Source organism: Nannobrachium achirus (genome assembly GCF_963921795.1).
Source record: "Nannobrachium achirus genome assembly, chromosome: 21".
NCBI classification, from domain to species: Eukaryota; Metazoa; Chordata; class Actinopteri; order Myctophiformes; family Myctophidae; genus Nannobrachium; species Nannobrachium achirus.
Window position 1 is genome coordinate 26,261,455 of NC_137828.1, and position 27,886 is coordinate 26,289,340.

Genomic DNA, 27,886 nt, shown 5'->3' on the forward strand with positions numbered 1-27,886 from the left:
TAAATTGCGGAGAAAATTAAAAACTAAAACTAAAATACAGAACAGAAACTAAACTAATAGATTTAAAAAAAGGTTAACCAAAAGGTTTAAAAAGCAAACACCAACTTCAAGCAGATAGCATTCGTAAACCCATTTAAAAAAAAAAAAAAAAGAAAGTTAAACTTAACATCTCTACAGGCTCCTTTTCCAAACAAATGGAAAACCTGCAATTTTACGAAAAATGTTTTATTTCAAAACTTTAAGATTACATATAAAAGTATTCCAACGCTGAACGTAAAAGTGCAAACTTAAAAAGGTTTTTTAAAAAAAAAGGAAAATAAAAAAGGGTTCTAGTTGCTGAGCTTCTTGGTTGATGATGTGTTCCTGACCGTCCTCCTGAGCGATCGGCCGAGTGTGCTGGTCTTCGGGGACGTGACTGAGAGCTTGATGTTGGCCAGTAGGCCTCGTTTAGGCTTGGGCTGCACGGGGACGTTCAGGGACAGCCTGGCGACGTCCTCCTTCAGCGACGTGATCTCCATGTCCTGGTCAGCGTTCGTCCTCCTCAGATCCTCTGCATGTTTCTCCTTCAGGTGAAAACAGGAAGAGCCACACTCAAAATAAAGATTCAAAACAGACATATGGTGGCGCTGCTGGACTAGCGCTTAAAGGGATATTCCACTTTCAAAAAAAAATCTCTGCCTTGCTTGGGTCTGCCTCCCCAGGCTCAGGGCCTCTCCACATACACACCTATTGTAACTTCAAACTCCATTTTAACCATGATAGATTCATTCATGAAAACACCCATTATTCTTTCTGGTGACTCATACTACCCTCCTAATACGTGAGCAGGCGATAACATTTTTCATTTATTTTTAATAATTTTGTTTTGTATTTAATTTCTCATTTTCCCAAATAATTATTAAAAATAAATGAAAAAGGTTATTGAGAGAACACAGCCTGCTCACGTATTAGGAGGGTATTATGAGTCACCAGAAAAAAGGTGTTTTTAATTAATCATCATGGTTAAAATTAAGTTTGAAGTTACAATGGGTGTGTATGTGGAGAGGCCCTGAGCCTGGGGGGGGGCAGATAACATTTACATCAAATGTCTAAATATTGAATGAAGTAAATTAAAAACTGTTCAGGGTGTTCATAAAAGCCTGATTAGATGATAAAGTGACCAAAATATTTTTTGAAAGTGGAATATCCCTTTAAGGCGCTCTATGTCATCCGTCATCCAAAAACGGTAATGTGTTCCATGGAAATCATATCCTCTCCCTGGGGTGTGTCTGCACCACTTGCAACCCATAGATACTTGTAATAAGCTCCCATTGTCATGTTTGAAGTCATTTTTGTCTAATACAGTGGAATTTAAGCCATTGGTAGATTTTCAGGTTTAAATCATTGGCAGGTATTTTGCGATTAAGGATACTTCATCACACTTCATTGCATTTCATATATGCATAAATATGCTCATAATGCATCATAATCTGCTTGCAACATAATTATACTTATACAAGCTCATAATTACTATTAATGCTTTATAACTATCACGACAATTTTACAGTGACTTATTAGGTAAAGTATTATAATACATCATAATTACTGGACACACAAGACTCAGTGAATTATAATTGTCATGGTTGTAAAACACTATAATAATTGTTTATTATACTGACACAATCCAATTTCTGTGAATATGAGCCCCAGAAAAAGGATCCTGGTGTTTAAGAAGTGAAAGTTGGTTGTGCGTTTCAGACAAAATGAGTCCACTTCACCTGATCGTCGACCGCCATCTGCAGAGCCTGTGCTTTAGCCGTTTCATCCGCAAGGTTACTTCTGACCATCTGAAGCGACTCATTCAGAGTCCCCAGTCGTTTCTCCAGAGACATGATCAGCTGGAAGACAAAATACCCCGCAATGTGTAGAATCTGAGGCAGTGGCGTCAGTTCAGAAAAAGGCGCGCGTGCAAGACACCAGTCATGTTGCCATACCTTAGCAACAGGCATGATACATATATTTTAAGAAGTGCATATAATATATAATTATATACCTATAATATAATTATAATACCTTGTTAAAGTGACCATTTTGTTACATTTAGCATTTGTAGTTATTTTACTGTAATTTAACAACATAATAACCAGAACAGATAGACAAAGAGACAATCATGGATTTATATTTAAAAGTAACTTTTATTCTCCCCCCTGGACCCAGGGTATGGCAGCTGCATACCCCTGCCATACCCAATTGACGCCCCTGATCTGAGGTACAATAAACTGGCGACCAATCACAGTTGAATATAGCTTGAATATCGCCAAAAGACCACAACTTGTTTACACAATTCAAATGTGGTCCTTTTACCTTTTGTTTATCCTCGCAGATATCCTCTGCCGCACATTTCTGCTTATAAAGCGGTTCGTGTCGCTCTGCATCTGTGAAGTACAAAGTTTTGGAATTTTGGGAAGTGTGGTGCCGTGGCTGTTCGCGACACTATGAGACCCGCAGCCGTCTTTTACACAGCACCGCGATTGGAAATAATGGATGGATATTATTCTATAAAATCGCAATGGTACGGTATTTTGATGGCAGGGAACAGACAATAAAAAAAGCCTAGATTTAGCAGTAGAAGAGTTAATGGCCATATATAGAGAACTGTGTCAGTCTCTCAGTCCTTGTTCTGTTTATGCCCATGTATGGAGATCCCTGATGTTATCGATATTAAGCCCATATCTTGGAAAGCCCATATTTGGACATACTGTGTCGGTGTGAACAACCTTTATAAAATATAAATATATATATATATATATATATATATATATATATATATATATATATATATATATATATATATATATAATGAGAAATTCTGATCACAACTTCACAATGCATTGCGACGCCTTGTGTTCTTGTACCATAAGTATAGTTTTCGCTAACAAGTACATGGGTGTTTATACGTTTAACCATGGGCACATGATTAAGAAAGTCATGAAATGCGAACCTGCTTCAGCAGTCTGTGTAGTCTCCTGGATGTCCGTCTGGCAGCACTTGTCCAGTGTTGGATTTGGAGGCTGCGTTGTCCCGGTGTTTGACAGCCGTTTCTCCAGCTCGCATGGAGGCTGCGTTGTCCCGGTGTCTGACAGCCGTTTCTCCAGCTCGCATGGAGGCTGCACTATATTGGTGTTTGATAGCTGTTTCTCCAGCTCGCACAGCTTACGCGTCAGAGCCTACAGAGACAGCAATGATGGCCAAGTTTACTCTTCAACATTGGGAAATCAAAACATGGATCTCTGCTGAATAAATATAGATTGTCAACCGGACATTTTGTTATTTATTCACAGAGGTTGGATATTGGAGGCAATAAAGCTATGGGTATGTCATAAACGAGGGATTCATGCCAGAGACTGAAAATGACAGAATGAGAAAATAGCATTTGAGCAATACTTTAATTGAAGAAATAGATTAATAGATCTCTTGTAACTACGGACAAGTCTAAAATCACCACGAGTGGGGCTATCGTATGCGGTCTAAGTGATCATTATGATTTACTGTAACCACAAAATACATAAATCTAAAGCCGACGGTCACAAAACAGTCTAAGCTAGAATCCTTAAAACCTACTCTAGTGAAGCCGTTAATCACAAACTGATGAACATAGACTGGTCCCCGGAACTCGTAAGTTCACAGGTTCACAGATGAAGCATGGTTGGGTTTTAAAGTTCCTTACAACTCCAAACACCATGACTCCTCTGAGAACCATCCGGGTTAAAGCCCGCTCAGAGCCTTGGATGAATTCGGAAATCCAGGAATCAATGAAACTCAGAGACAAAAATTCTCTGAGAAACGAAAGTGTAAACACAAAGCCAACGAAGGCTCCAACAGGAACCTTGAGAGTTCATTGAAAACATGGCTGGCCTGAGTGGCCTCGCCATTTAAGCAGCCACTCGAGCTGACGAAGGTCACTTTTCCCCCCCACTCAGTTTTCATTCCTTTATACCTGCCATTTTTTTTGACAAACTGTTTGTCGACCGACTTTTGTCCATGTTTGACATTGTGAATTATTTCAACAGCGAGGGCACTCGTGGTGACATTTTAGTCTGCAGCAAATGGTCCACTTCCGTATTATCCATACAGGGACGATATGGCAGCTGACCAATCTGTCAGTGCCCGCTTTGCAGATTGCAGATTGAGGCTTTTACCTTTGCTTTTATGAATATCCTAGATCAATTGGGTTTTCTGGAAGATTGGACATGTACTGTATTCTATTCTATTACAAATTACCACTTCAAATGCTCTTAAATCTTAAAACCAATAACCGTTTAGAAAAATCTGTTTAGATAGCCTGTTTTCGGTGTGTGGTGCGTAACACTAACCTGACTTGCGTCAGATGGTGGCAGTAGTGCGTACCGCCCTACTTTACCATCTGAGATCTCTCGGTGAGAGTTGATAACACTCGTAAAGTCCCGGGCCGGACCAATCAGCGGCAGCTACGGGCGGGCTCCGAGCGGCTCTGAGCCAATAGAGTCTGATTGCAGACCACGTGGAAACCCAGGAGGCGGATTCTGGGTGTAACGTCATGCAGACAAGCCAATATGAGTGGTTGGAGTTGGCACTCCCAGACTGTGATAGAGAGACGGCCCCATCCAATCAATCACCTGCTAAAGAATTTGAAAAAATGGCCCGCCCCTTACATCGGGTCTGCCGGAGCAGTCCCAGATGATAGTTAAGCAGAGCGGTATGCAGCCAGGCAAACGCACTGCTGCTATCATCTGGCGCAGTCAGGTTAGCGTAACATTTCTATGGAATCCAAATGACATGAATGAAAATCAGACTGAGAACTTATGAGCGTGTGAAGTGTATACCTCCACTTTCTCCTGCTCATCGATGAACTCGTCGACGGGCACGTAGTGGTCTTCCATGCGGTTCATAGCAGCCTGGTAGGCGTGCTCTTTGACTACGTCCTTGTAGAGCTCCATGGTGTCCTCCATCCTCTCCTGATAGCTCTCCTTCTGCTCCGCCATCTTACGTCTACAGTCACAACAGTTTAAGTCAAAGTTTTACACAAAGTCTCCTGTCTGTCTCCATATGGAACTGCTGTCAGTCATCAAATCATTGGCTAAGGAATGCAAAAAAAAATCCATGAATTCAAGTCTCCATGGGCGAGTAATAGATAGAAAATAAGTCATTTTGGGGGTGAACAATCCCCTTTAAAGGACAACTCCGCCTAAACCACTTCTAGGCTCATTTTCCTACTTATATTGATCAAAAATGACTGTCCATGGGGTCTATTAAGCAGAAATGCCCCTGTTGTCCAGTTTCCCCAGCATAACCCAACCCCAACCTCTCATAACAGAGTGGAGCCTATAAGCCTATCACTTTTACACCATTTGTTGTGGTCAAGTGTTTTTATTTTTCATGAATGTGTTACTAGTTGTCATTACAAACACATCCATGCCATCATTGTCCCACAAAAGCCATCACCCTATGCTAAACAGATGTTATGCTTTTATGTGTTTTGCCAAGTCCCGGAAAAGATGCCCTGTGATTGGCCAGTACAGTCACTTTGATTGGCAGTTGTGCCGAATGCTCGCCCCAAAACATGATTTATGAGATTGTGGTGGCTTGTGTGGGACAAACAAGGCATGGATGTGTAGTGGGTTGAGATTACACTGGTCGCCCCTAGCAACGCAACGGCCCTCCCCCACCGCAATCACCGGGCCGATTAGTAGGGAGCCGTACGAGGCTGCTCATTCATTGGCGTCTGTCTCTCTGTCTGGTCGGGGGTTGCGTGCGGGAGCGTCTCGTTTTAAGGTATTTCTTTATTATGTGACTGTTAACTTACTTACTTAACCCACTGTTGCTTTTTAGCGCCTGTGAGCCAGACAAAACCTGACTTCTTAACTTTGCAGGTGCTCACTGCTTTCCCCCCCTCCTTACCTTTGCCGTTTGCTCCAAGCAAGTTGTCCAGCTCAGCTGGTGTGTGGCATGCCGTCTGTCTGCCCAGTGTAATGTCTAGCTGTATCTACTTAGAGGTAAGGTAGTCACGGTGCGCATATCTTAGTGTGATGATGGTTAAATCATTGAGTCAATATTATGTATTTTATTGTCCAGCACTGTGTTCAGCTGTGACGTGTCTTGCCTGTATGCAGGGCTGTGCTATTGCCTGTTAGAGGTAAGGTAGCCATAAATTATAACTACCAGGAGAGGATGCTAATATGCGGAGGTTATGTCTCTCCTGGAGTTATAAGCCAGAGTCATATGGCTCTCGCTGGTTGAGCCCCAACGTCCATACTACGCTCAAAACATGTACATATCAATAAGTTGCTCACCGATCCGTCGAAACAGCTTTATATCTACCGGACGGCACACTCGTTGGCATGTGTTAGTCCATATGTTGCTAATAAATTAATGTTTACTAAAACTTAACCAAGTCTCATCGCTTTCCTTGTTTTTGAACTGCTTGGGTAAAAATGGCCAAACATATCACGTGACGTTGATCGCCGTTGCGATTCGCTCATACTAGGACATGACGTTTTTGTATGCGGAAGTATTCCAACGTTCTGTAGTTCTGAAGCGTTCTGAAGGCGACGAGGAAACGTGAGTCTCGGAGAAGTTTTAGTAAACATTAATTTATTAGAAACATATGGATTAACACATGCCAACGAGTGTGCCGTCCGGTAGATATAAAGCTGTTTCGACGGATCGGTGAGCAACTTATTGATATGCACATGTTTTGAGCGTAGTATGGACGTTGGGGCTCAACCAGCGAGAGCCATATAGTCCATGGGCCAGACGGGTTGTCGGTATCAAAAAGGTGGCAAAGGTTACCATGCATTTTTGAAAAGCTCTATATCTGTAGATTATATTTTGGTATGATAACCCTTTCTTAGACCCAGCTAAATTGGTGTTATCAGCCGCTGGAGTTGGTGTCCCATTAACTTAACATTACAGGGAAAATAAGCAAAAAAATTATCTGCTTTTAGTAGCATAAGAGGGGTGTCAGGGGTCAAACTAGGGGTGTGTCATGATGCTGAATCCATTGCAAGCATCTGTTTTGCACAAACAACATTCCTTGGGCTAAAAAGACTATGGTTTAGTGATGAAAAGTGATGAGTCATCACTTTTGTGGGGGCTGTTTTAGCCCCAGGAATGTTTTTCGTGCTAAACAGATGCTTGCAATGGATTCAGCATCATGAAAACCCCCTAGTTTGACCACTCTTATGCTACTTAAAGCAGATTAATTTTTTTCTTTTTTTCCCTGTAATGTAAAGTTAATGGGACCAACTCTAGCGGCTGATAACACCAATTTAGCTGGGTCTAAGAAAGGGTTATCATACCAAAATATAATCTACAGATATAGAGCTTTTCAAAAATGCATGGTAACCTTTGCCACCTTTTTGATACCGACAACCCGTCTGGCCCATGGACTAATATGACTCTGGCTTATAACTCCAGGAGAGACATAACCTCCGCATATTAGCACCCTCTCCTGGTAGTTATAATTTATGGCTAGAGGTAAGGCAGCCTAAGGCAGTGGTATAGTTTGTATGAAGGCATCGACCAAGTATTAATTGTATTCTTTTGTTCAGCGCTGCTCATCTGTGCTGCGCCATGCTGTGCCGTGTCTGCCCATATGTTTGGCTGTGCTATTGCCTGTTATAGGTAAGGCTGCCGCACTGTAGCTTCTATTGTTAAGACACTGACTTGTGATTAATTTATATTAATGATGTCCTTTTGTTTTATTAGGAGAAGCCCCGTTGGCCTCTGCTGTTTTTGTCCTCTTTAATTTAGTTATTTTGTTTGGGTTTATTGTTTAATTATATTTTGTTTGTGTAAACCAGCTGTTCATTTTGTTACTTTACTATTTAAACAAATAGGGCTGACATATATCATTACCGGTGGAAGGGTGGGCAGAGTTAAGTCCCGATAGGGGGTGGTCACCAGTGGTGTTGTAGTTGGGAGGTTTTATAGTGTTTTTAACTGTGCATGATAACTTGCTGCATGCTTTTCATATCTTTTATTGAATGTCTAATAGTTTGTTTGTTTCTCTTGCAGTGCGAGTGTTTGACGTGTGCGCTCCCTGGTGGCGGTGTATCTTTCTCCCTCACTTCCTCACTCCTTGCCACCCTTCCTTATGTTGGACACCTGCACACCCACCCACCGGTATAGTGCTTTATAGCCTGCTTGGCACAGTAGTAGCGTATGTCCTTTTAACCCTTGATATACTGATATGATAACCTTGTAATAAAGTCACACTTTATGACGATATAACCTTTTGATATTGAAATAAATATATATATATTTCTAACCCATGCTCGCCCTTTGATATTAAGTAAGTTATATCATTCTGCTTGACTTAATAAAACACGTATTTACGTTTTCAACTGGAAATACACGTCTCTGCTCAACTTCTTTCATAAAACCTGTGGTTTTGGTATTCAATATATATGGTCTATATGGTATTCTTTGGGTGAAACTCCCAGAGTGGCGTTGTCAGGCTTCCTGTTTCCGGGCCTAAGTGCCCAGGTTACAGATGTGTTTGTAATGACAACTAGTAACACATTCATAAAAATAAAGAAAATCACTTTTGACCGCAACAAATAGTGTAAAAGCGATATTGGCTCCACTCTATTGTATGAGAGCTGCTGGGCTCTGCTGGGGGAACTGGACAACAGCAGCATTTGTGCCTAATAGACCCCATGGACAATAATTTTGGATCAATACAAGTAGGAAAATGAGCCTAGATGTAATTTAGGGCGGAGTTGTCCTTTAAGTAAAAAGTAGAAATGCCACAATGTAAAAATACTGCAATAAAGTAAAGTTCCGTATTCAACCTTTACTCAAGTAAAACTACCAAAGTATTGGCATCAAAATATCTCACAATAAACCACCAAATTTCGGTATGCATGTCTGTAATCCACGCATCTCGAGAACCGTTCAACCCACCGACTTCATCTGTAAAGACTAAACGGAGGCGTTACATCTGCTTAATCCTCCGATCATTTTCAGAGCTTCCGTTCTCCATAATGTATGACAGAAGCATTTAGAAATTGTGGGAGGAAACAAAGACCAGTCTTTAACCCATTTAGACCTGGAATTATTTTATACTTTAGCTATTGAAAAATAGCAGATCTACAAGCTCACAGTGCGGCTGCGAGCTTGTTGATCTGCCATTTATGAACAATCGTGAAAATGTGTGCAAATCTTTGAATATATGCATTTTTAAAGCGAACATCTGTAACCCAAATTTTGCTTTTGGGGGTCCCTGGAACTAAATATTTTGATAAGGGGGTCCGTGGCCAAATACATATAATTTTGGGGGTCCTTGACATGAAAAAGTATGGGAACCACTGATTTAGAAGACATTTATAGAATCGGGTCAAAATATTCAAAGACTTTTTCAAAAATAGCAGATCTACAAGCTCACTCACAACGCGGCACTCTGTGCTTGTACTGTATATCTGCTTGTTTTTAATAGTTAAAGCATAACATAATGGTTAAAGTGGCTCAAATCTAAAGTGACACAGATTTGCGTTCCCAGTCTGAATGGGTACAAATAGGGCTGTCACAATTATTACATAATCGTCTAATCGTGATTTTTGGACATAATCGTGATTATTTTTCATAATCGCTTCCATGTTGAAAAATGTTCATATATTTAAATAAAAAGGTCAAAAATAGTGGAAATAGCAGATCTACAAGCTCACAACGCGTTGCGATGCGACACGTTGTGAGCTTGTAGATCGGCTATTTCCACTATCAATGTTCTTTTTTAAGTATAAAGTTGTCAAATATGTCAGTAATTATGCGTCATATCTACCATGTGCAAATTAAAAGCAGAAATGTAATTGTCAACGACAAAAACACAATTAAATCGTTAATCGCAATTATTTGAGTGACAAATAATCGGCATGTAAAATGTCATAATCGTGACAGCCCTAGGTACAAACAAACCAATAAGACGTTTCTCTCCCAACATGTACAGGGTACATACAGTCTATCCGTCACCGTTCAGGAGAAAAGCGGCCATGTACCTGTGGAGTTCATTACTTTCCAACATGAGCTTCATCATGGCATCCCCCATCTCCTGGCGAATCTCAAACTCCTGCTTCAGGTTTTTTCTCCGCTCGGCCAGTAGTTTCACCCGCAGATTTTCGCATGCCGTCAGAAGCTCCTAGGGAATGGCACAGGACAACATTTTAAAACATTGGAGAATTTATTGGAAAATGTGGAGAGTGTCATGTAGTCCAGGGTAAACTGTTGCCTTTGTTCATGGTTGACTGCAGGTGCGGTGGATGCTGGTCTCCAAAACAAAGGAAAACTCTCCAAAAAAGATCCACAGTCTACAAAAGCCTCGAAAGAAGGCTCCATAGACAGAGACTAAGAAAATATACGTATTTAAACATGCTCATAAAGCGCTCTGTGCTCAAAGTGAAAGGTGCAAAAAAGCAGCAAACGTTTTAAATCCCCGTTTTAAATCTCTCCTGAAAACTCACCTCTATAGAACTGCCTTCAACCCTTAGCTCCCTTGATTGTCCTGATTTTAATGCATGCCATTATTGTGTTTTTTTCATCTATTAATTTTGAATCTGTGTTGTACTGCCTGCTTTGCTGATTCTCGTTTGATTTTGCTGATTCTTCTGTCAAGCACTTTGTGACTGTTCTTAAAAAGCACTATACAAATAAAGCTTATTATTATTTATATAAGACCTTCGTCAGCGATGTGTCTCCATCTATCTATCTCGTGGTCCAATTAAAGGCAAAGTACTTATTACAGATGCATTTGCAGGAGTGGTGCCATGTTGATCTGTACCCAAGAGGGCGATAGCAAGAGGGCGCATTAGACCCGTACTTCCCGTTTCTGCGTGACGTAGGTGGATACCTCTTTAGGAGGCGGAAGCATGTTTGGAGTCTATTCATTTACAATGAGAGAGCTAACGTGAACACAGAGCAAAATAATAGTTCAGAAGCTATGGTCACTGAACTAAATATTGGACCTGATCTTCACAAGCCACATAATATTAACAAAATTGTCATACTAAAGTGGCTTTTTTCAACAACACAACAAAGGAGAAAATCAACTTTGATATTGCTCTTTAGCTGTCCCAGCAACACACTCTCGCGGGATCTATAGCACCAGTAAACAGGACGTGCGCGAGATTTGCCTTCAGAGCCGGTGCCCACTTAGGAGTCTATTTGTAGGATTTGTGTACAATGTCGCACTCTAGTGGATCCAATGAAGTTGAGCTATCTTCATTAATTAAATATCTTCTGAGAGTCACGTGAGGCACGAAGCAAGATGGCCGCACGGCACTGAGCGCTGAAAAACTTTCCTCTTTTTTATATATTTTCCGACTCATAGACCACCAGTTTTTCAACTTTGACACGCTTAAGGAACCAAGTTCACACTATGGAACAGATCAGCGACCCATTTGCTCCGAAAAAGCAAGATTCAGACGGAGGACAGCAGCATGCTAGCGTTTTACCAATGGACCTAGCTAAGCTAATACAACAAACAATTGAAACGCAGATGGCATCGTGGCAGGGTAGGGTGAATTCCACCGTGAAAGATGCAATTGGGCAAGCTCTAGACCCCATTCAGAAGAGTTTGACAGAGAATGGTGATATGCTTAAAGCACTGAAGGGACAACTGAGGGCTCAGACTAAAAAGTTTGACACGCTGTCGACCAGAGTGGATGGCCTGGAGGTGGACGTGCGTAAAGGCGAGAAGAACCACGATGCCTACCTTGCCGAGATGTCCAGGATTCAGATGAAACTTAATATGTTGGAAGATCGTTCAAGATTAAATAATGTCCGCTTGGTCAATTTGCCAATTGGAGCAGAAGGTGAGGATGCGAGAGGCTATCTCCAGAAAATGTTGCCCAAATGGATTCCAACCCTAAAGAGCCTGCGTAATGCTGTGGTGACAGTGGATAAGGCGCACAGAATCTTTTCCAATAGAAAGTCGGGACCACGAACGATGATCTTCAGGCTTCTTCACTTCCCCGACAGGCAGGCGATCCTGGATGGAGCTCGGAAAGCTAAACCGACTCTCCCTGATGGAACCAAGCTTCTTTTCTTTGCAGACTATAGCCCTGGTACTACCAAGGCACGCCGTGCATTCCAAGAAACCCGTTCCAGATTGTGGCAACTAGGCATCGAGACGCGCCTCGTCTACCCAGCCGTTTTAAAGCTGACTTTCAACGGCAAGAAGATGACGTTTGAATCGGCGGAGGAGGCGAGGGCAATCCTGGATCCACGCGAGGTTGGAGACACATCGCCACCGAGGGACCGAGCGCCGGGGGAGGAGGACATCGCCGACGTAGAAGGAGAGGATGAGGGACCGTTGTCCCCCAATGCGTAATGGAGAGGAGCTGCTGCCCGTTAGCTGATGCGTAAAGGAGACTGGGTGAGCTGTATCTAACCACGCGATTGGAAAGAGAATAGACATGGGCAAATGAACAGATGGGGGTCCTTATGGGCTCTATATTGTTTAATTTTAGTTTTGTTTTTTATTTGTATTATCATCTTTATTTTTGTTATTATTTTCTGGTTTGAGAAGACCGAGGCTATTTAATAAGGACATTGACATTCATATAGATTTTAACATAGACTAGTAAAAGGACGAGGATAAATGCCGTCAGTATTATTATTTTTAAATCATTTTCGTTATTTGGATAATAAGTGAGACAGCCTCGGGGATTGCTACACAAGCTCACGGTTAAATGCCGTCCGTTTTATTATTTTAGTAACTAATAGCTTTATCCTTATATACATTTTCTTTTGTTTTTCTCTTTTCTTTTTGGGTGTGTGTTACTTGGACAAGGAGACAAGTTGGTGTAACTTTTGTGTTTGACTGCGGCTCTGGTCTGCAGCGTCGGGGGGAGCTGGAAGGCTCCCTCTGTCGATGTGGACCGGAGCCGCGGTTTTGACTTAAACAGTATCTCGAGGACAGTATGGGAGTTTTGACTCCGGTGCTGTTTTCGTTCATTTTTTCAATTGTACATCGGGGTGGTCGTCATGTGGTTACTCTTAAGGGACAATCAGTTATGTGTGTTAATAATGATCACAAGATCTGAACAGAGCTTAGATAGGAACACATAAGGATGCTCTGTTTTTGTGTTATCCTTACTTTCTTTATTTACTATTTGGGGCAATGTTTAACAGACTAGCATGCTTGGTTACATAATGGGGGTTTCTGAATCAGATTATTAGAATTTCCGCGATCCGTACGTTGTATGGAAGTTCGCGGCCCTTCGGGCCGCTCACATCTAGAGTACGTGCCTCAATGGGGAATTAAAGTTATGCTTAGACAGGGTTAAGTGGGTGATTTGAGGATGTTTTCTGGACACGTTTCCAAGCATGCTGGATATTCTTAATTATTTCCATTGTTCTTATTGTTTTATACAATGTATGTCTGTGGGTAACTTCTACTGTATGATTATAAGGGGAGGGGACATAAGGGGTTCAGTGTCAGACATTGTTAAGTGTTGCTCACTGATGTTACATAGTCAGGGGAGGGGGGAGGGGGGTAGTAGGAGAATACTGAATAGAGGGAGGGGGAGGGGGGTGGGGGGAAGGGCTCCTCCAAATGCCACTAATTATTCGCAGCAGGTACAGGGAAAGTTAGAATCCTTTAATATTTTATCATTTAATGTCAGAGGTTTAAATACTCCACAAAAACGTTCAAAGGTCCTAGATTATTTGCGCAGGAAGAAAATTGACATCGCAATGTTGCAAGAAACGCATCTCAAACTGGAAGACACCCCCAGAATGCAAAATCGATTCTATAAATCAGTAGTGGCCTCTTCGGATGGTTCACGTACAAAAGGGGTGATGATACTAACGAAACGCAACATTAATATAACGTTTGATAAAATAGGTTCTGATAAGAAGGGTCGATTAGCATACAGTTGTACATCCATCCAAGGTAAAAAAGTTGCCTTTGTCAGCATTTATGCTCCAACCAATTTTGAGGCAGACTTTTTCCCCTCAATTACTGCAGAGCTGCTGAAGCTAAATGACTATCAGTTATATATTGGCGGAGATATGAATGCAGTGATTGATAGTAAATTGGACAAATCCTCTACGAATCTGGTGGGTCCTCAAGATTCTGCGTCCAAATCGTTAAAAAGTTTCATAAAAGATCTAAATTTAGTTGATGTATGGAGAATGCATAACCCCTTGGTGAAGGACTACACCTATTTTTCTCCTCGACACAAAAGCTTCAGTCGTATTGACTATATTTTAATTTCATCTGGCCTGCTAACCTCGGTGCATCCGGTTGAATTCTTGCCTAGGCTGCTGTCGGATCATAGCCCCATATTGTCGTCATTTAATTACGCAAATGTTAAAAACAAAGCGTCCAGATGGAGGTTTAATTGTACTTTGTTGAAAAATGAGGAATACATTACGCAACTGAAATCTAAAGTGACCGAGTTTATTTCCATAAACAAAGATAGTGTTACTGATTTGACTGTAGTCTGGGCGACGGTCAAAGGTTTCATTAGAAGTAATGCAATCTGGTTTAGTTCACATTTGCATAAGACCCGCCTACAAAACATTACTCGATTAGAACAACAATGTAAAGACTTAGAGGATCTACTTGAGGGGAACTACACCAGTTCAACCGAAAATGAGCTCAAGACTAAGCAGGCAGAATTAAACGATTTATTAAGACGCAGGGCAGAATACATGATTCATATTACTAAACATAAATATTATGCAGAGGGAAGTAGACCTAGTCATTTGTTAGCGTTAACGCTTAAACGTCAAGAAGCCAAAAGGGCTATCCCATCCATTAGATGTGTCAATAGGGGTTTAGTGTCCTCAACAGAGGATATAAATGATACATTTAAGAATTATTTTAGAGAGCTTTACACAGGGGGCAGAGTTCCTACAGAAGAGGACTTTACAGGATTTTTTGAAGAGTTAGACCTTCCTAGCTTAACAACAGAGGAGTCAGAAAAATTGGATGCGCCTATTTCGTTAGAGGAATTACTCAAAGCTGTGAAGGATACTAACAAGGGCCGTACTCCTGGCATTGATGGCATTCCAGTAGAGCTGTATCTAGAACTATGGGAGGTCATTGGCTCACTATGGTTGGAAACATTGAACTATGCGATTGAAAAGGGCTTTTTTCACAGAGATTTGAACACAGCTTTGATTACACTTATCCCAAAACCTGGAAAGGACCACTTGGAATGTGCAAATTACAGGCCTATATCATTGATTAATGCTGATTTAAAAATATTTTCTAAAGTTCTAGCCAGCAGGCTTGAGACAGTCATTGGGAAACTAATTAGTCCAGATCAGACTGGTTTTTTAAAGGGCCGTCTCGCCGCTGATAATGTTCGAAGACTCCTCCACATTCTGGGTGCATCAGGCAAGATCCCAAGGGGGTGTGGCCTATTGTTTGTTGACGCGGAGAAGGCCTTTGATAGGCTGGAGTTTCCCTATCTTTGGAAGGTGTTGGAGAAATTCAAATTTGGGGAAAATTTTATTAAAATGATTCAGACTTTATATGCTAATCCATCAGCCCGGGTGAATGTTGGAGGAGGTTTTTCAGAACTGTTTGATATAAAGCGCGGAGTTCGCCAAGGAGATCCAATTTCCCCTTTAATGTTTAATTTATCCATTGAACCTATGGCGCAACTGATTAGGAGCTGTGTTCGAATCTCCCCTATTACTGTAGGTGCAACATCGCATTCTATTTCTCTTTACGCAGATGATACGTTGGTGTACATGGCAGAGGTGCAACAATCGCTCCCAATAGTGTTAGAATTACTGGAGAGGTTTGGATACTTTTCGGGTTACAAGGTTAATCTATCAAAATCTGCTTTAATGCTTGTGAATGTGGACAGAAACGAAGTTGTCATCCCTCCTCAGATTGTTGTGGCAGATGAAGTGACCTATTTGGGTATTAAAATAAGTACATCACTATCAACTATAGCTAAAACAAATTTCACTTTGGTTTCTAAGAAAATTGAAGATGATATCAATAGATGGAAGCATCTACCTTCATCGGTACCAGCTCGTATAGCGGTGGTTAAAATGAATATCTTGCCCCGTGTGAATTTTGTTAGTTCAATGATCCCATTGGCACCCCCTATGGGCTATTGGAAGAAGCTGGATACCTTATTGAGGAAATATGTTTGGAACAACAAAAAGCCGAGCATTAAGTGGTCAGTACTTCAGTACAGGAAACCTGAGGGGGGATGGGCATGTCCAAATTTCAAATTGTATCATTGGTCGTTTGTGTTGAGAAGTCTTAATGTTTGGATGGAAGATGGTAATGACTCATCATGGAAAGATTTAGAAAGAGAACTACTAAACCAGACTAAAATGAAGGATTTCCTCCTAATGGGTATTTCTACTAAGAAATGTAACTTGTACTATGGTCCAATCTTTACATGTCTACTTCAGGTGTTTAGAGCAGTAGAGAAATTTATAGGATTTGAAAGTAAATGGTGTAAATCTTCTCCGCTATGGAATAACAATAACATACTGTCTGGAGGGAGACCTTTTACTAATAGGAATTGGGAAGAGAAGGGCATTAGGACTCTTCAAGATATCAATGGGTTGAATAATATCCTTGACTTTCGAGACCTCATCACAAGATATGGTATTGATAGGAATTCCCTGTTCTTTTATTTTAGAGTGAGATCTGCTTGCAGAGCCTATAGTGTTCCCTGGGGTGCAGAACTAAAAGATCATCCCATTCTTTATTGGTTTCATAGAGCTCCTAAAAGAATTGTGTCATACTTGTATGATCATCTAAATTCTCAGAAATGTTCTCCCTCAGCTGGAATGACGGCCTGGAATAGTGATATAACAGATGTGGGACTAGAATTGGACTGGGATGCTATTTGGGATAATGTGGCTGGGGCATCGAAAAACCCAAATCATCAGTACATACATTTCAAGTTTTGTCACAGAGCCTATGTAACACCCAGAATCAGGCATCGAATGGGATTGGCACCAAACCCATACTGCACTTTCTGTGCCCCGGGAACATTGGGCTCATTTGTTCATATGGTATGGGAATGTCCGGGAATCTCTGAGTTTTGGGGAAAGGTCATACGGACTATATCGGACCTAACAGAAGTACAGTTTCCAGTAGACCCATTTGTGCACCTTTTGAATGATGATTCTAAACTACATCTTAGGGAAAAGACCCGGAAAGTTTGGCTTGCGGGTCTGACTGCAGCCAAAAAGATTATCGTTCAGAGATGGAATCCTCCTCATGACATTTCAGAGACACATTGGCTGAGGAGTTTTCTGGATATTTCTTATCTCGAGCTTTCCTCTGCAAGGATCAATCAGGCACAACAAGGAACACTGACATTGTGGACGGACTTGATAATGGAACTGAAAAACCTGCTGAATAGATAATTCTATGGATCGAATATGTGAATTGTACGTGGACAATGGAGGGGTGGGTTGGGAGGGGGCATTGATATTGAAGTTGATTATTTCTTGTAAATTGTTGTTGTTGTTATTGTTTTTTATATATTGTGGAAAACAATAAAAAATTTAATGACAAAAAAAAAATTAAATATCTTCTGTACCTCCTGAGGCAGAATGGACATGTCGGCCTCATCCTCTTCATCCAGCAGCTCGTCTTCAGACAGGGCCTGGCTGTCCTGCCTCAGCAGAGGCTTGCCGTCCCGACCCACCAGACGAGGAGCCAGGGACTCTAGTGGCTCGGCTAGAGACACCTGGACCACCTGCGTAGCGGACAACAGCCAACATTAGCATTTTACAAGCGTAGGCTACGCCAGTGGTTCTCAACCTTTTAAGGCCGCGACCCCTAAAATAATCATATTTTAACTGGGGACCCCCCCCCACCCTGACAAACACTAAGCATTGAGGAATCACATTTTGTATAACACGGTTCTATTGTGAAAATAGCAGATCTACATGCTCACAACGCCTCACGTTGCGAGGCGTTGTGAGCATGTAGATCGGCTATTTTCACAATTTCTGCCACTAATATTTGACAATTTGGCAAATGTTTAATTTGTAATTTTAGAGGTATTAAAAAGTCCTCAAATTGTCACTTTAGAAATGTGCAGATACCCTCTATATACAGTTAAAACTTTGTTGGTTTGTTTACTGTTGAGTGAGAAAACAATGTTGCACATTAAGTTAATCATCTGGGGACCCGCCAAAATTCTTTGGGGACCAACCTTTGGGTCCCGACCCAGAGGTTGAGAACCACTGGGCTACGCTATCCTGACGTCCTCTTTTCCTTTGTATAAAAATTAATTGTATGTGTGTTGTATAGAAATTTATTTTTTCTACGCAACAAAAGATGATATACATACAAGATGACAACAGATAGAGTCAGACCACCCTAATGGTGTCCTGTCCATCAAGTTACTATTCACTTCAGGTAACGAACAAAGTGGATCTCGAACCAATTTTTATGGGTGGCGTGTAAATACCCCTTTATCTTTTGTTTACTACATTTTGTTTGTCTACATTATTATTATTTCAAGATCAAATAAATAAATAAAAATCCCCCAAATTCACAAGCTTTCATAGATTTCCAAAATAATTCCATGAAAGCTTTAAGTATTGAAAATAGAAGATCTACAAGCCCCCCTACAATGCACATTGTGTTGTGACTTGTGAGCATGTAGATAGCCCATTTTCACTAGTTTGGGTCCTGGGGAGACATCTCTCTTTTGGGTCTCAAACTAAAACTTTGGGAACCACGGGTCTATGTCACCAAGCACTAGAACTATAAAGATATTGTTTAAATAATTATAACAATTTAAAAAGGAAGCTGCTGTAACTCCAGTCGATGGAAGAGACACGCCACACTACAGTGCAGCCCATAACTTTATGCTTTTGTTGGATGATCTTCACCAACACGGGTAGCACTTGGCCAAAGGATGTAATGATGTCACCTGACTGGCAATAGCGGAAAACTTCATAACATGGAGGGTCTCATCATAGGTGGATGCACACGGTTGGATGTTAACAATCATTGATGTTCTCCCGTTCCCACAGAAAGTGTTCTGGAAGATCTTGGTCAGCTTGCTCTCTCTGAATGGAATGTAGCCGTTCTTCATCCTGACAGACAATGTCAACGAGAGAAGTACAGATATTTACCAAAGCACACATACTCTTTAACTAGGTCCATATTAAGCATCATATTCCATTCACTTGGTTAGAATTATTAAGTAATTTTGGGCTCAAACATTCTCAACATATTCATATGGACACAACTCATTTCACCTCAATTGTGTTTGAAATAAAATACAATATGGTACCGCAAAGTAGGTTTAACATCCTAAAATATCCAGTGCACTGCCTTATGAACCGAGTTAGAGTCTAACCTTCACTAGAACTTTGCTGTCTACTGCATTGTGATAATCTGTCTTCTGCTAACAGATATCCATTATTGGAACACTGGCAACAAGGGAAGTGCCGAAATTATGACTAGCTGGTAAGTAGATGGCTGGCTACGGTCTGAGACTGCGAGAACCCTACGCATAGTGTCCAGTGTCCACATGACCATGTACAGTATGCTATCATCACAAACATAACCCTGTCAAACATACAGAGCATTCACTTAGCACCAGGGGACTAACTACCAGTAAGACTCCCTATATTGGGAGATAAGCGACCGTCAGGTTGCATACACAAACTTCAGAAGGCAGTCGTAGCCAATCAGGAGGGAATATGGGAAATGGGACAGATCCATGTTGATGACATGACTTTAGAGATACTGTGTACCGCTTTGTGTGATTTTAGGGCAAAATCTGTAGGAGCAGAGTCCAAAAATGTGCTTTTTAAAAAAATCGGCCAGATGGTGGCGCTAGATGGGACAGATGCATTTTGATGACATGACTGTAGAGATACTGTGCACCGCTTCGTGTGATTTTAGGGCAACATCTGTAGGAGCAGTGTCCAAAAATGTGTCTTGCAAGAATCGGCCTCACGGTGGCGCTAGAAGAGGGGCATGTGAGAAATGAGGGGTGGAGGTTGTGGTTTGGCAGCCAAGGAGTGGGTGTGCAGAGTGCAACGAGAATAGAATTTTTGTTTACCTAGTTTCTGCATGACACAACATCTAAAATGGATTCATCCAAAACGTAGCCAACCTGCATAAGCCCTGGCCTAGATGAAGCCACTAGGATGTCGACTGAACGTCAGCTGTAGTGTACCTGTCAGTCTGGTTGTTGCGAAGTGCAGTGATGCACTTCCCCAGAATGAATAGAGAGTTGTTGATATTCGACGCCTCCTTCAGTCTCTCTCCAAATGTCTTGGCTTTGTTGCATCGTTCAGAGCCGGCTAGATCACACAGCGAGAACCTGGAAAAAACATGTGTAATTAACAGATCTGTGTGTCTCTTGACCTGAGCCCATTTGCCCACAAAATGTTCCTAAATGCAGTACAACAGACTGCACGAGAGTCGAGACCCTTTCTGTGAAACTGCCGGCCCGGGCCGGCCCCATTACCCGTTTGCTCTGCCTGCAACCTTGCAGCGCAGAAATACTCTATTTTAAGTTTGTGACCCGTTTGTTGTTGTTCATATTTGCACTGCAAAACCACTCACTCTGAAATCCTCTGGACTGTAGCACCCTCGATCTTCATCAACTTCATGGTGAATATGCTATGACTTAAAGGACATTTGGAGAAAAGGAAATCATATCAGTATTTGCATTCAGTCAATCTCGCATGAGAAATAAATATACAAGATAAATAAGACTTACCTTCTGCTAGAGGACTGGTTCATCTTAGTGGATGCAGCACTTCGGTGCTTGTTTCCAAATCGAAGAAGTTTAGAGGCTTCCTCCAGGTTTTGGATGTTGATCCACTTAAGATCTAGAGGTAAACAAAATAATCTAAATAATTAAAGAGAAGTCCCATAATGAAATTCATTTACGAATTAACAAAAAAAAACACAGAAAGTTCAATATGGAGGTGGCAAATACATGCACATAAAATAACAAATAGATAGATAGATACCTTTATTATCCCACGGGGGAAATTCAGTTGCCCAGAGGCAGCACAGCAGTTAAGGTTACAAGTTACAGAGAAGTAAGAAAAAGAAAAAGAGTACTGTAGTATACAGTCCAAAGATCAAGCACAAACAAAAAGATAAATAAAACATAAAGTGTCGAAAGCTATTGCAAAAAGAGAATAATATATACATACAAAGGAAGTCGAGTTGCCGTGTGTGTACCTCTAACATAGGTGTATCCAGTGCTGTCCTCACATACGCGCAGAGCAGAACGCCTATTGGTCTTTGAGAAAGATGGAGGCTTAAGTAGGTCATAGACGTACTCGTTGTAGATTTCGAAGAACGCGACCCATAAGGCGAACTGGCTGCCATCTGGGTCTACAGGGGCGCTCCCCAACTCCGCTAGACAGGAAGGGAGGAAGGCATGGGAAAGGAGGAAAAGAAAATGTTAATGCTGTTAGTATCCAAGACATTAAAGGGAACATTCAGATTTTCAACCTCAATATTGTTCTGATGTTCAACATCGACAATGGGATTTATGTTGAGAATCGCTGGTTCAGTTTTAGCTTATAATTTTTGCACTATCCATTAGGTTGTTGTCAATGTAATTCATTAATATACACTGTTCATTGATTATTTTTTGTTAAGATTTGTTTTTGGGCTTTTATGCCTTTATTGATAGGACAGTAGACTGACGGGAGAGATGGGGAGTGACGCGCGGCAAAGGTCGTACGGATCGGGAAATCGAACGTGCGACACCGCCAGGCATCCATGCCTATGTGGTAATGCCTAAGTGGTATGCGCCTGGACCAGTAGGCCAGCGGGCGCCCCTGTTCATTGATTCTAAAAAAAAAATAATAATCTTGGAATGAATATATTTCATTATGGCATAACCAGCCTTTATTTGCCCTGGGTGAGGGAAGAGGTATTTTTAGACTAAGTAGCCTACTCAGATTCTCAATGTTTGCCCAAGAAAAGGACACTTCATAGTAATTCTTCCTGAGGGTTATAAGACAGCTGACCAGTCAAGGGGTCAAGGCAGCTAAATTGCCACCGCGGGCTGAACATGGCACCACAGTGACCTCCTGGCTGAAGCCAACGCTCCATTGTCAAACATGGGAACCTGGCCTGGCCATGAAACACGGTTGCTGCAGAGTTTATCCGGTGCAAAGGAACCAAATCACAGCAGAAAACTATGACCTTTGACAGTTTACAGAATGTCTTTGTACCAACAAAAGGAAAGGCATGCCGTAATGCAGTAATGTCTGTATTCTCTGCTCATAGTTAGAAACTATTAGTGTGCATGGGGAGAAATATAAAGAGCTTGTTGAGTAGGCACCCACGCTGACCAGCTGCCTACCACTTCGATTCCATTATCTTTTTCTGACAGGGCTTGTGAAATGAGCTTGTCAGCCGGTAGAGGGTGCAAATGCCTCATTTGACTAAAACAGTAGCCTACATACATAGACTTCCATACTGTTATGACATCTAGAAGCTTGTATAGCAATAACACTAAGCACATCTAAGCACTAAGTAAAAAGGAGATTACAAAATCAGAATTGTAAAGTATATTTTAAATACACCTGCACGCCACTGGAAGGGGGTATTTACCAGGTTTAGAGTCTATGATGATAATAGCTCAGATTTATATAACACTTCTCTTAAGTACACAAAGTCACTTTACATAGAGCATCGCAGCGGAAGTGGATTCCTGGGGTCACTTAATATTCCCCATTCATTTTCGCCATAGACTTTTATAAATATATTTATAACAATTATGTTAAGCCTCGAACCAAGCCAATTCCATTATTTTTTTTCTGACAGGGCTTGTGAAATGAGCTTGTCAGCCGGTAGAGGGTGCAAATGCCTCATTTGACTAAAACAGTAGCCTACATACATAGACTTCCATACTGTTATGACATCTAATAGCTTGTATAGCAATAACACTAAGCACATCTAAGCACCAAGTAAAAAGGGGATTACAAAATCAGAATTGTAAAGTATATTTTAAATACACCTGCACGCCACTGAAAGGGGGGTATTTACCAGGTTTAATAAAAATAAGAGTCTATGATAATAATAGCTCAGATTTATATAACACTTCTCTTAAGTACACAAAGTCACTTTACATAAGGGAAAGGAGGAAACAACTTTAATAGGCTATTATTAAAAACTATAGGCCTTTTGACTAGATCAGAGTGTCAAGCTTTCACTCGCAAGCTCTGAATTATGCTGAATAATATGTTCTGCAATTCAGAGATCAAATAATGAATATTCATTAACATTTCTGACGAGTCATAATGGAGGCTAGCATTGGTGCTATGCCTTCACGTCTAGCTGATTACTTTTGTGAGCACCCTCCACGTAAAAATGATAATACAGACTTGCCACATTTTGTCTGCAATCGATATGCAAAGATAATGGAAGAATAGGAGGCAAACAGTGGCCTAAATTTACACTTTTATGAAAATAAATGTCTCGTGGACTGTTAAGAAATCCATAGTGTGGCTGTAACTCTGGGGAGAAGTGAGTTGCTGTGAGATACCCGTTTGATCTGAAGAAGCGGTCAGACTGCTGATCGAGGACGAGGAGGAGGAACGAGACCGACATGAGGAACGTGACGAGGGACGGGATGAAATACTGCTCTTACGCTTAAGTTCAGTCTCCTAAAAACAAAAGGTTGGACAGAGAAAGAGCAGGTTAACATGGCCTTTCACGTGGGGGAGAGTGCTTTCTGCTGGTGTTTCAGTCCGAGTGTATCAAAGGGTCAAGGGTGCGTTCGGAAATGCGCACCGGGTCTGGTTAGGGTTAGTGTTAAGCTGGTTGCACACTGCTGCGTTTTTCGGACCGAATATTGGAGTGAATTTCGGAGCGCGCAAATAAAAAAAAAATCAACCTCACGTTATGTCAGTCACGTTTGCACACTGCCGCCCGTTTCGCACACCACTCGGTCCCTTGCTCTCTCCATCTCTCTCTCTCCTTGCCCTGGAAAAACGCATTTCGCAACGAAAAACGCAGCGGTGTGCAAAGATCTTTAGGGTTAGTTTTAGGCATAGTTGTTTTGGGTGAAACCCAAAACCAATAACTAGGGTCGGACGTCGCTTTGGCAGTCACGTGGGCAGGGTACAGTGGATACATTTCCCCTGATGAGGACACGCGGGCTGCCTCCATGTATTCTATATAGTGCGCCGGCCGCTCAGCCGTCCAACATGTGGAATCGAGTGCTCCTCCTTTTTAGTCGCTCCAAGTAGCCCCCCTCTTTTGGTTTGGGAAGGGCGATATCTGTGTCGGAAGGTATTTGGCCGGGCGGAGCCAGCCTGTCTGCATGTATTTTAGCGTATTTCAGTGCTCTCGTCATAGCATATATGTGTAAACGAGCACCACTGCCTCACTAGCCCTCTCTCGGTGTTCCTCGGCAAAAGTCGCGCTCCCTCGTTTTGTGCCGGCCGCCATTGACTCCTATTCTATACTGAAACATAAAAACGGCTTTATCTCGAAATAAGGTGCAAATAACGCAGAGGAGGCCGAGATCAGCTTGTCTTCACGGCGACACTATGCCGTGATGGTCGGCCCCGGTTAGGATTTTAGTTTTCGCGACCGTTTGTAAACAAACAGATCTCCTTCCTGGATCGTCAGTGTACACCCACGTGCACACGCACGGAGCTTCCGGGGCTCTTCAAAATAAAGCGTAAGTGAATGGTGGCGTCCTGAGTGTTAAAGCAGGTGAAAATAATAATAAACAAATAATAGTTGGACATTTTTGGATTTAAGCTCACAAAAAAACGGTGAGTGGTTTAAACATGCTGAAGTTAACATTTCCCATTTGGCAATGCGTCATGGTGTGTTGCAATACAGTGGATTAATGTTTTAAATATACATTTTAGGCAGATTACCCCCCCGGACCCCCCTGCGGCTTAACACTTTAAGAAAACAACAAGCACCCAAAACGCTCTATCAAAGAATTTGATTCTAGTTTTACTGAGGTTAGGGTTAGGGTTGTGTTTAGGCATAGTTTTACTGAGGTTAGGATTAGGGTTGGGTTTAGGCATTCAATACACTGAGCACACACCCGGTGCGCATTTCCGAACGCACCCTTTGATACACTCAGACTGAAACACTAGCAGAAAACACTCTCCCTTCACGTGACCTGATAAAACATGGAATAAGTGAACATTGGGAATCATCTTGCCTCTTTCAGTATGGAAGCCTTGGCGATCCTCTCCTGTTTGACTTGGTCATGTCCCAGTTTCTGGGCATCACTCCCGCGGTATGGCTTCAGGTCCATCCCTTCATACTGGCGCCCTCTGATGTGCTGGAAGATGGCACTGAGCGCACGTGGAAGCAACCCGGGCTCTTTTGCGCTTCCTGAAGCACATTTAGTGACATTAATTGAAGTCCCAAAAATGGGATTCTTCAGCCACATTTTGAATGTGTTTAACAGCTTCATCAGAGAGTTGTTCCATTGTCACAATATGTCATTATTTTTGTTAATAGAAGGCCAGAAAGAATTGAGGATTTTGAATAGTGGAATAGAGCAGGGGTTCCCAAACTTTTTTGTCTCAGTGAAAACAGCAGATCTACAAGCACGCATCGCGAGGCGTTGTGTGCTTGTAGATCGGCTGTTTTCACTAGTTTTGTGCGACAGTCTTGTATGATGAAGCAGGGCTTTGCTTTACCAAAAGACGTACACATTTGAAACTTGGAGATACGAGGTTTCTGCCCGACAGTGACGATATTTTAGTGATTATGTTGCGAGGAAAACGTTGAGATAATAGCCATTTCGGTTAGAACTGACTGAAAATAACTTGGTACTTCAAGTTTAAAATTATACTAAATTATATTTTTTCAAGTGTCCAAATAAATTCCAAATATTATCAAATTATCTCGCAGCACCCCTGGACGCCCACTTTGAAAACCCCTGGAATAAAGTATTTAATAGTCAGAAAAACATACTGATTAACATGCTGTACAACACACCTCAGGAGATAGTAGTAGTGAGTGAGTAGACCAGGGCTTTTCAGCATTTAGCATCAACAAGAAATAATAATAGCGTTGGAAAATTTTGTGATTTCAATGATTCATGCCGAACAATTATATCCAAAATCTTACCGTGGACAGTGTAGGTTTTTCCGGAGCTGGTCACACCGTAGTTAAAGATCAAGGCGTTCTGCCCCTCCAGATAATCAGACACGTGACTCTTAACGGTGCCCTCGTAGAGATCAGCTTGCTTCGTCTCGGGTCCAAAGATCTAAAAAAGCAGGACAGGAAAACCAAAACTCTCCAGCTTCTTCATCGTGCAAACTGCTTTCAACATACAGAGAATTCTTAAACATTTTTTTTTTAAACATAATTTTATAGATCCACAATTACTTCAAGTCCTTGGTTTTCAACCCTTTTCATGTCAAGGTCCATTATGTATTCGGCATTTGAGCCACAGACCACCATTTGATGAGATTTAGCCTCTCTAAGGGTCCATTTGGTTACTAACTCTGCATCATTTAGTTGGGGACCACCTGGAATCCCTTCAAGGACCACTGGTGGTCCCCGGACCACTGAGAACCACTGTTATAAGTCCATGTTGTCTCACCTGAGAGAAGGTGAATTTGTGGAGTGGAGCACCAACGCCCCTTTCACTGCACTTCAGGGTGGCAGAGCCCTTAGGTGCATGCAACGCCACAGTCTGACCGTCCTCAGTCACCACACAGCTCTGGAAGAAATAGAACAAAATAAATTACCATTATCTAAAACGTGACATCAGTCATCTGTAACGTTAGGACTCCAGGTTTGGGCAGGTTTATTTCAGTCCAATCAGAGCTCAATCGAATTTCCATTATTTAAGGAGTAGTTCACCCCCAAAATGACTTATTTTCTATTGATTACTCATGCCATGGAGACTAGAGTTCAATAATATTTTTAGTTTTTTGTCGCATTCCTAAGACAAAAATGTGATAACTATAAATTTACCCCCATTCGTTCCGGATGGGGACCCGTTTCGAAACGGGTCCCCATCCGGAATCAATGGGGGTAAATTTACTCGAATCAAGTTTTTGTCTTAGGAATGTGACAAAAAACTAAAAATATTATTGAACTCTACTCTCCATGGCATGAGTAATCAATAGAAAAAAAGTCATTTTGGGGGTGAACTACTCCTTTAATATACGTTTTAAAAGTAATATATAAGTTTTAAAAGTATAAATATAAGCTCTATAGAAACTTGGACCTCTGGTGAGTTAAAGGTTTAATCCAATCAGTAGAGAGAACCCTGCAAAGTTTATTTATTTATTAGCTTGCATTCCTGTTCTAATTTTGACAACTAATTTGTTTCATCACTTACAAGTTCACTTGTTTATCCTGAATGAGTTCTCTGTCCTATTTGGATGAACTATACATGTAGAAATATTTAACATTCGTTTGACAAAAATCACTTAGTGCACCTTTAAATTAACACTGAAGATTCAAGATTCTAATTTACATTTCACCTGATTTTCATTGTCAGCAAGCTCCTCCTTGGAGAAGGGTCGAACCCTCAGGTAGACGCTCAGGTTCTGCTGTTCAGCATCACAGATCATGTCACCCTACAGCACAACAGTTCAAACATCATTCTGCTGTTCAACACCATATATTCACCCAAAACAAGACAATCATCATTATGAGGCTTCCAACATCACACTTGAGTGCTTATTGAAGTTGAATGATTCAAACCATAATTTCCAAAAGGATAAATGATTCCCTTGGATACAGATCCATCCAGTGGGCAACTCACAAATTAAGTGATCTCGGAACAGCAGGCACTAGGTGATTCTGGCCAACAAAACAAACTGGGCACCTGATATTTCTGGGTACCAAAACCAACTGAACCAGTTAAACGCCCTAGTCCAGAGGTCTTCTTCAACGTTTTCAGGCCAGGGACCCCCAAACTGATGGGGAGAT

The 27,886-nt window shown here is 41.5% G+C and overlaps 1 protein-coding gene across 1 annotated transcript; it reads right to left on the reverse strand.

The window, feature by feature from the left end:
* Window positions 1–329: 329 nt before the first annotated feature.
* LOC308306659 (kinesin-like protein KIF20A) lies at window positions 330–27,525 on the reverse strand (the record flags this gene model as incomplete). The annotated part of the gene is made up of 17 exons (XM_080751700.1): window positions 330–563; window positions 1,758–1,877; window positions 2,344–2,414; window positions 2,981–3,206; window positions 4,842–5,007; window positions 10,014–10,153; window positions 17,550–17,708; window positions 18,897–19,062; window positions 20,157–20,303; window positions 20,549–20,611; window positions 20,706–20,817; window positions 21,179–21,358; window positions 23,502–23,622; window positions 25,146–25,321; window positions 26,066–26,204; window positions 26,544–26,663; window positions 27,436–27,525. 17 exons carry the CDS (start codon window positions 27,523–27,525, stop codon window positions 330–332), a joined length of 2,430 nt encoding a protein of 809 aa, XP_080607826.1.
* Between the last annotated feature and the right edge of the window lie 361 nt (window positions 27,526–27,886).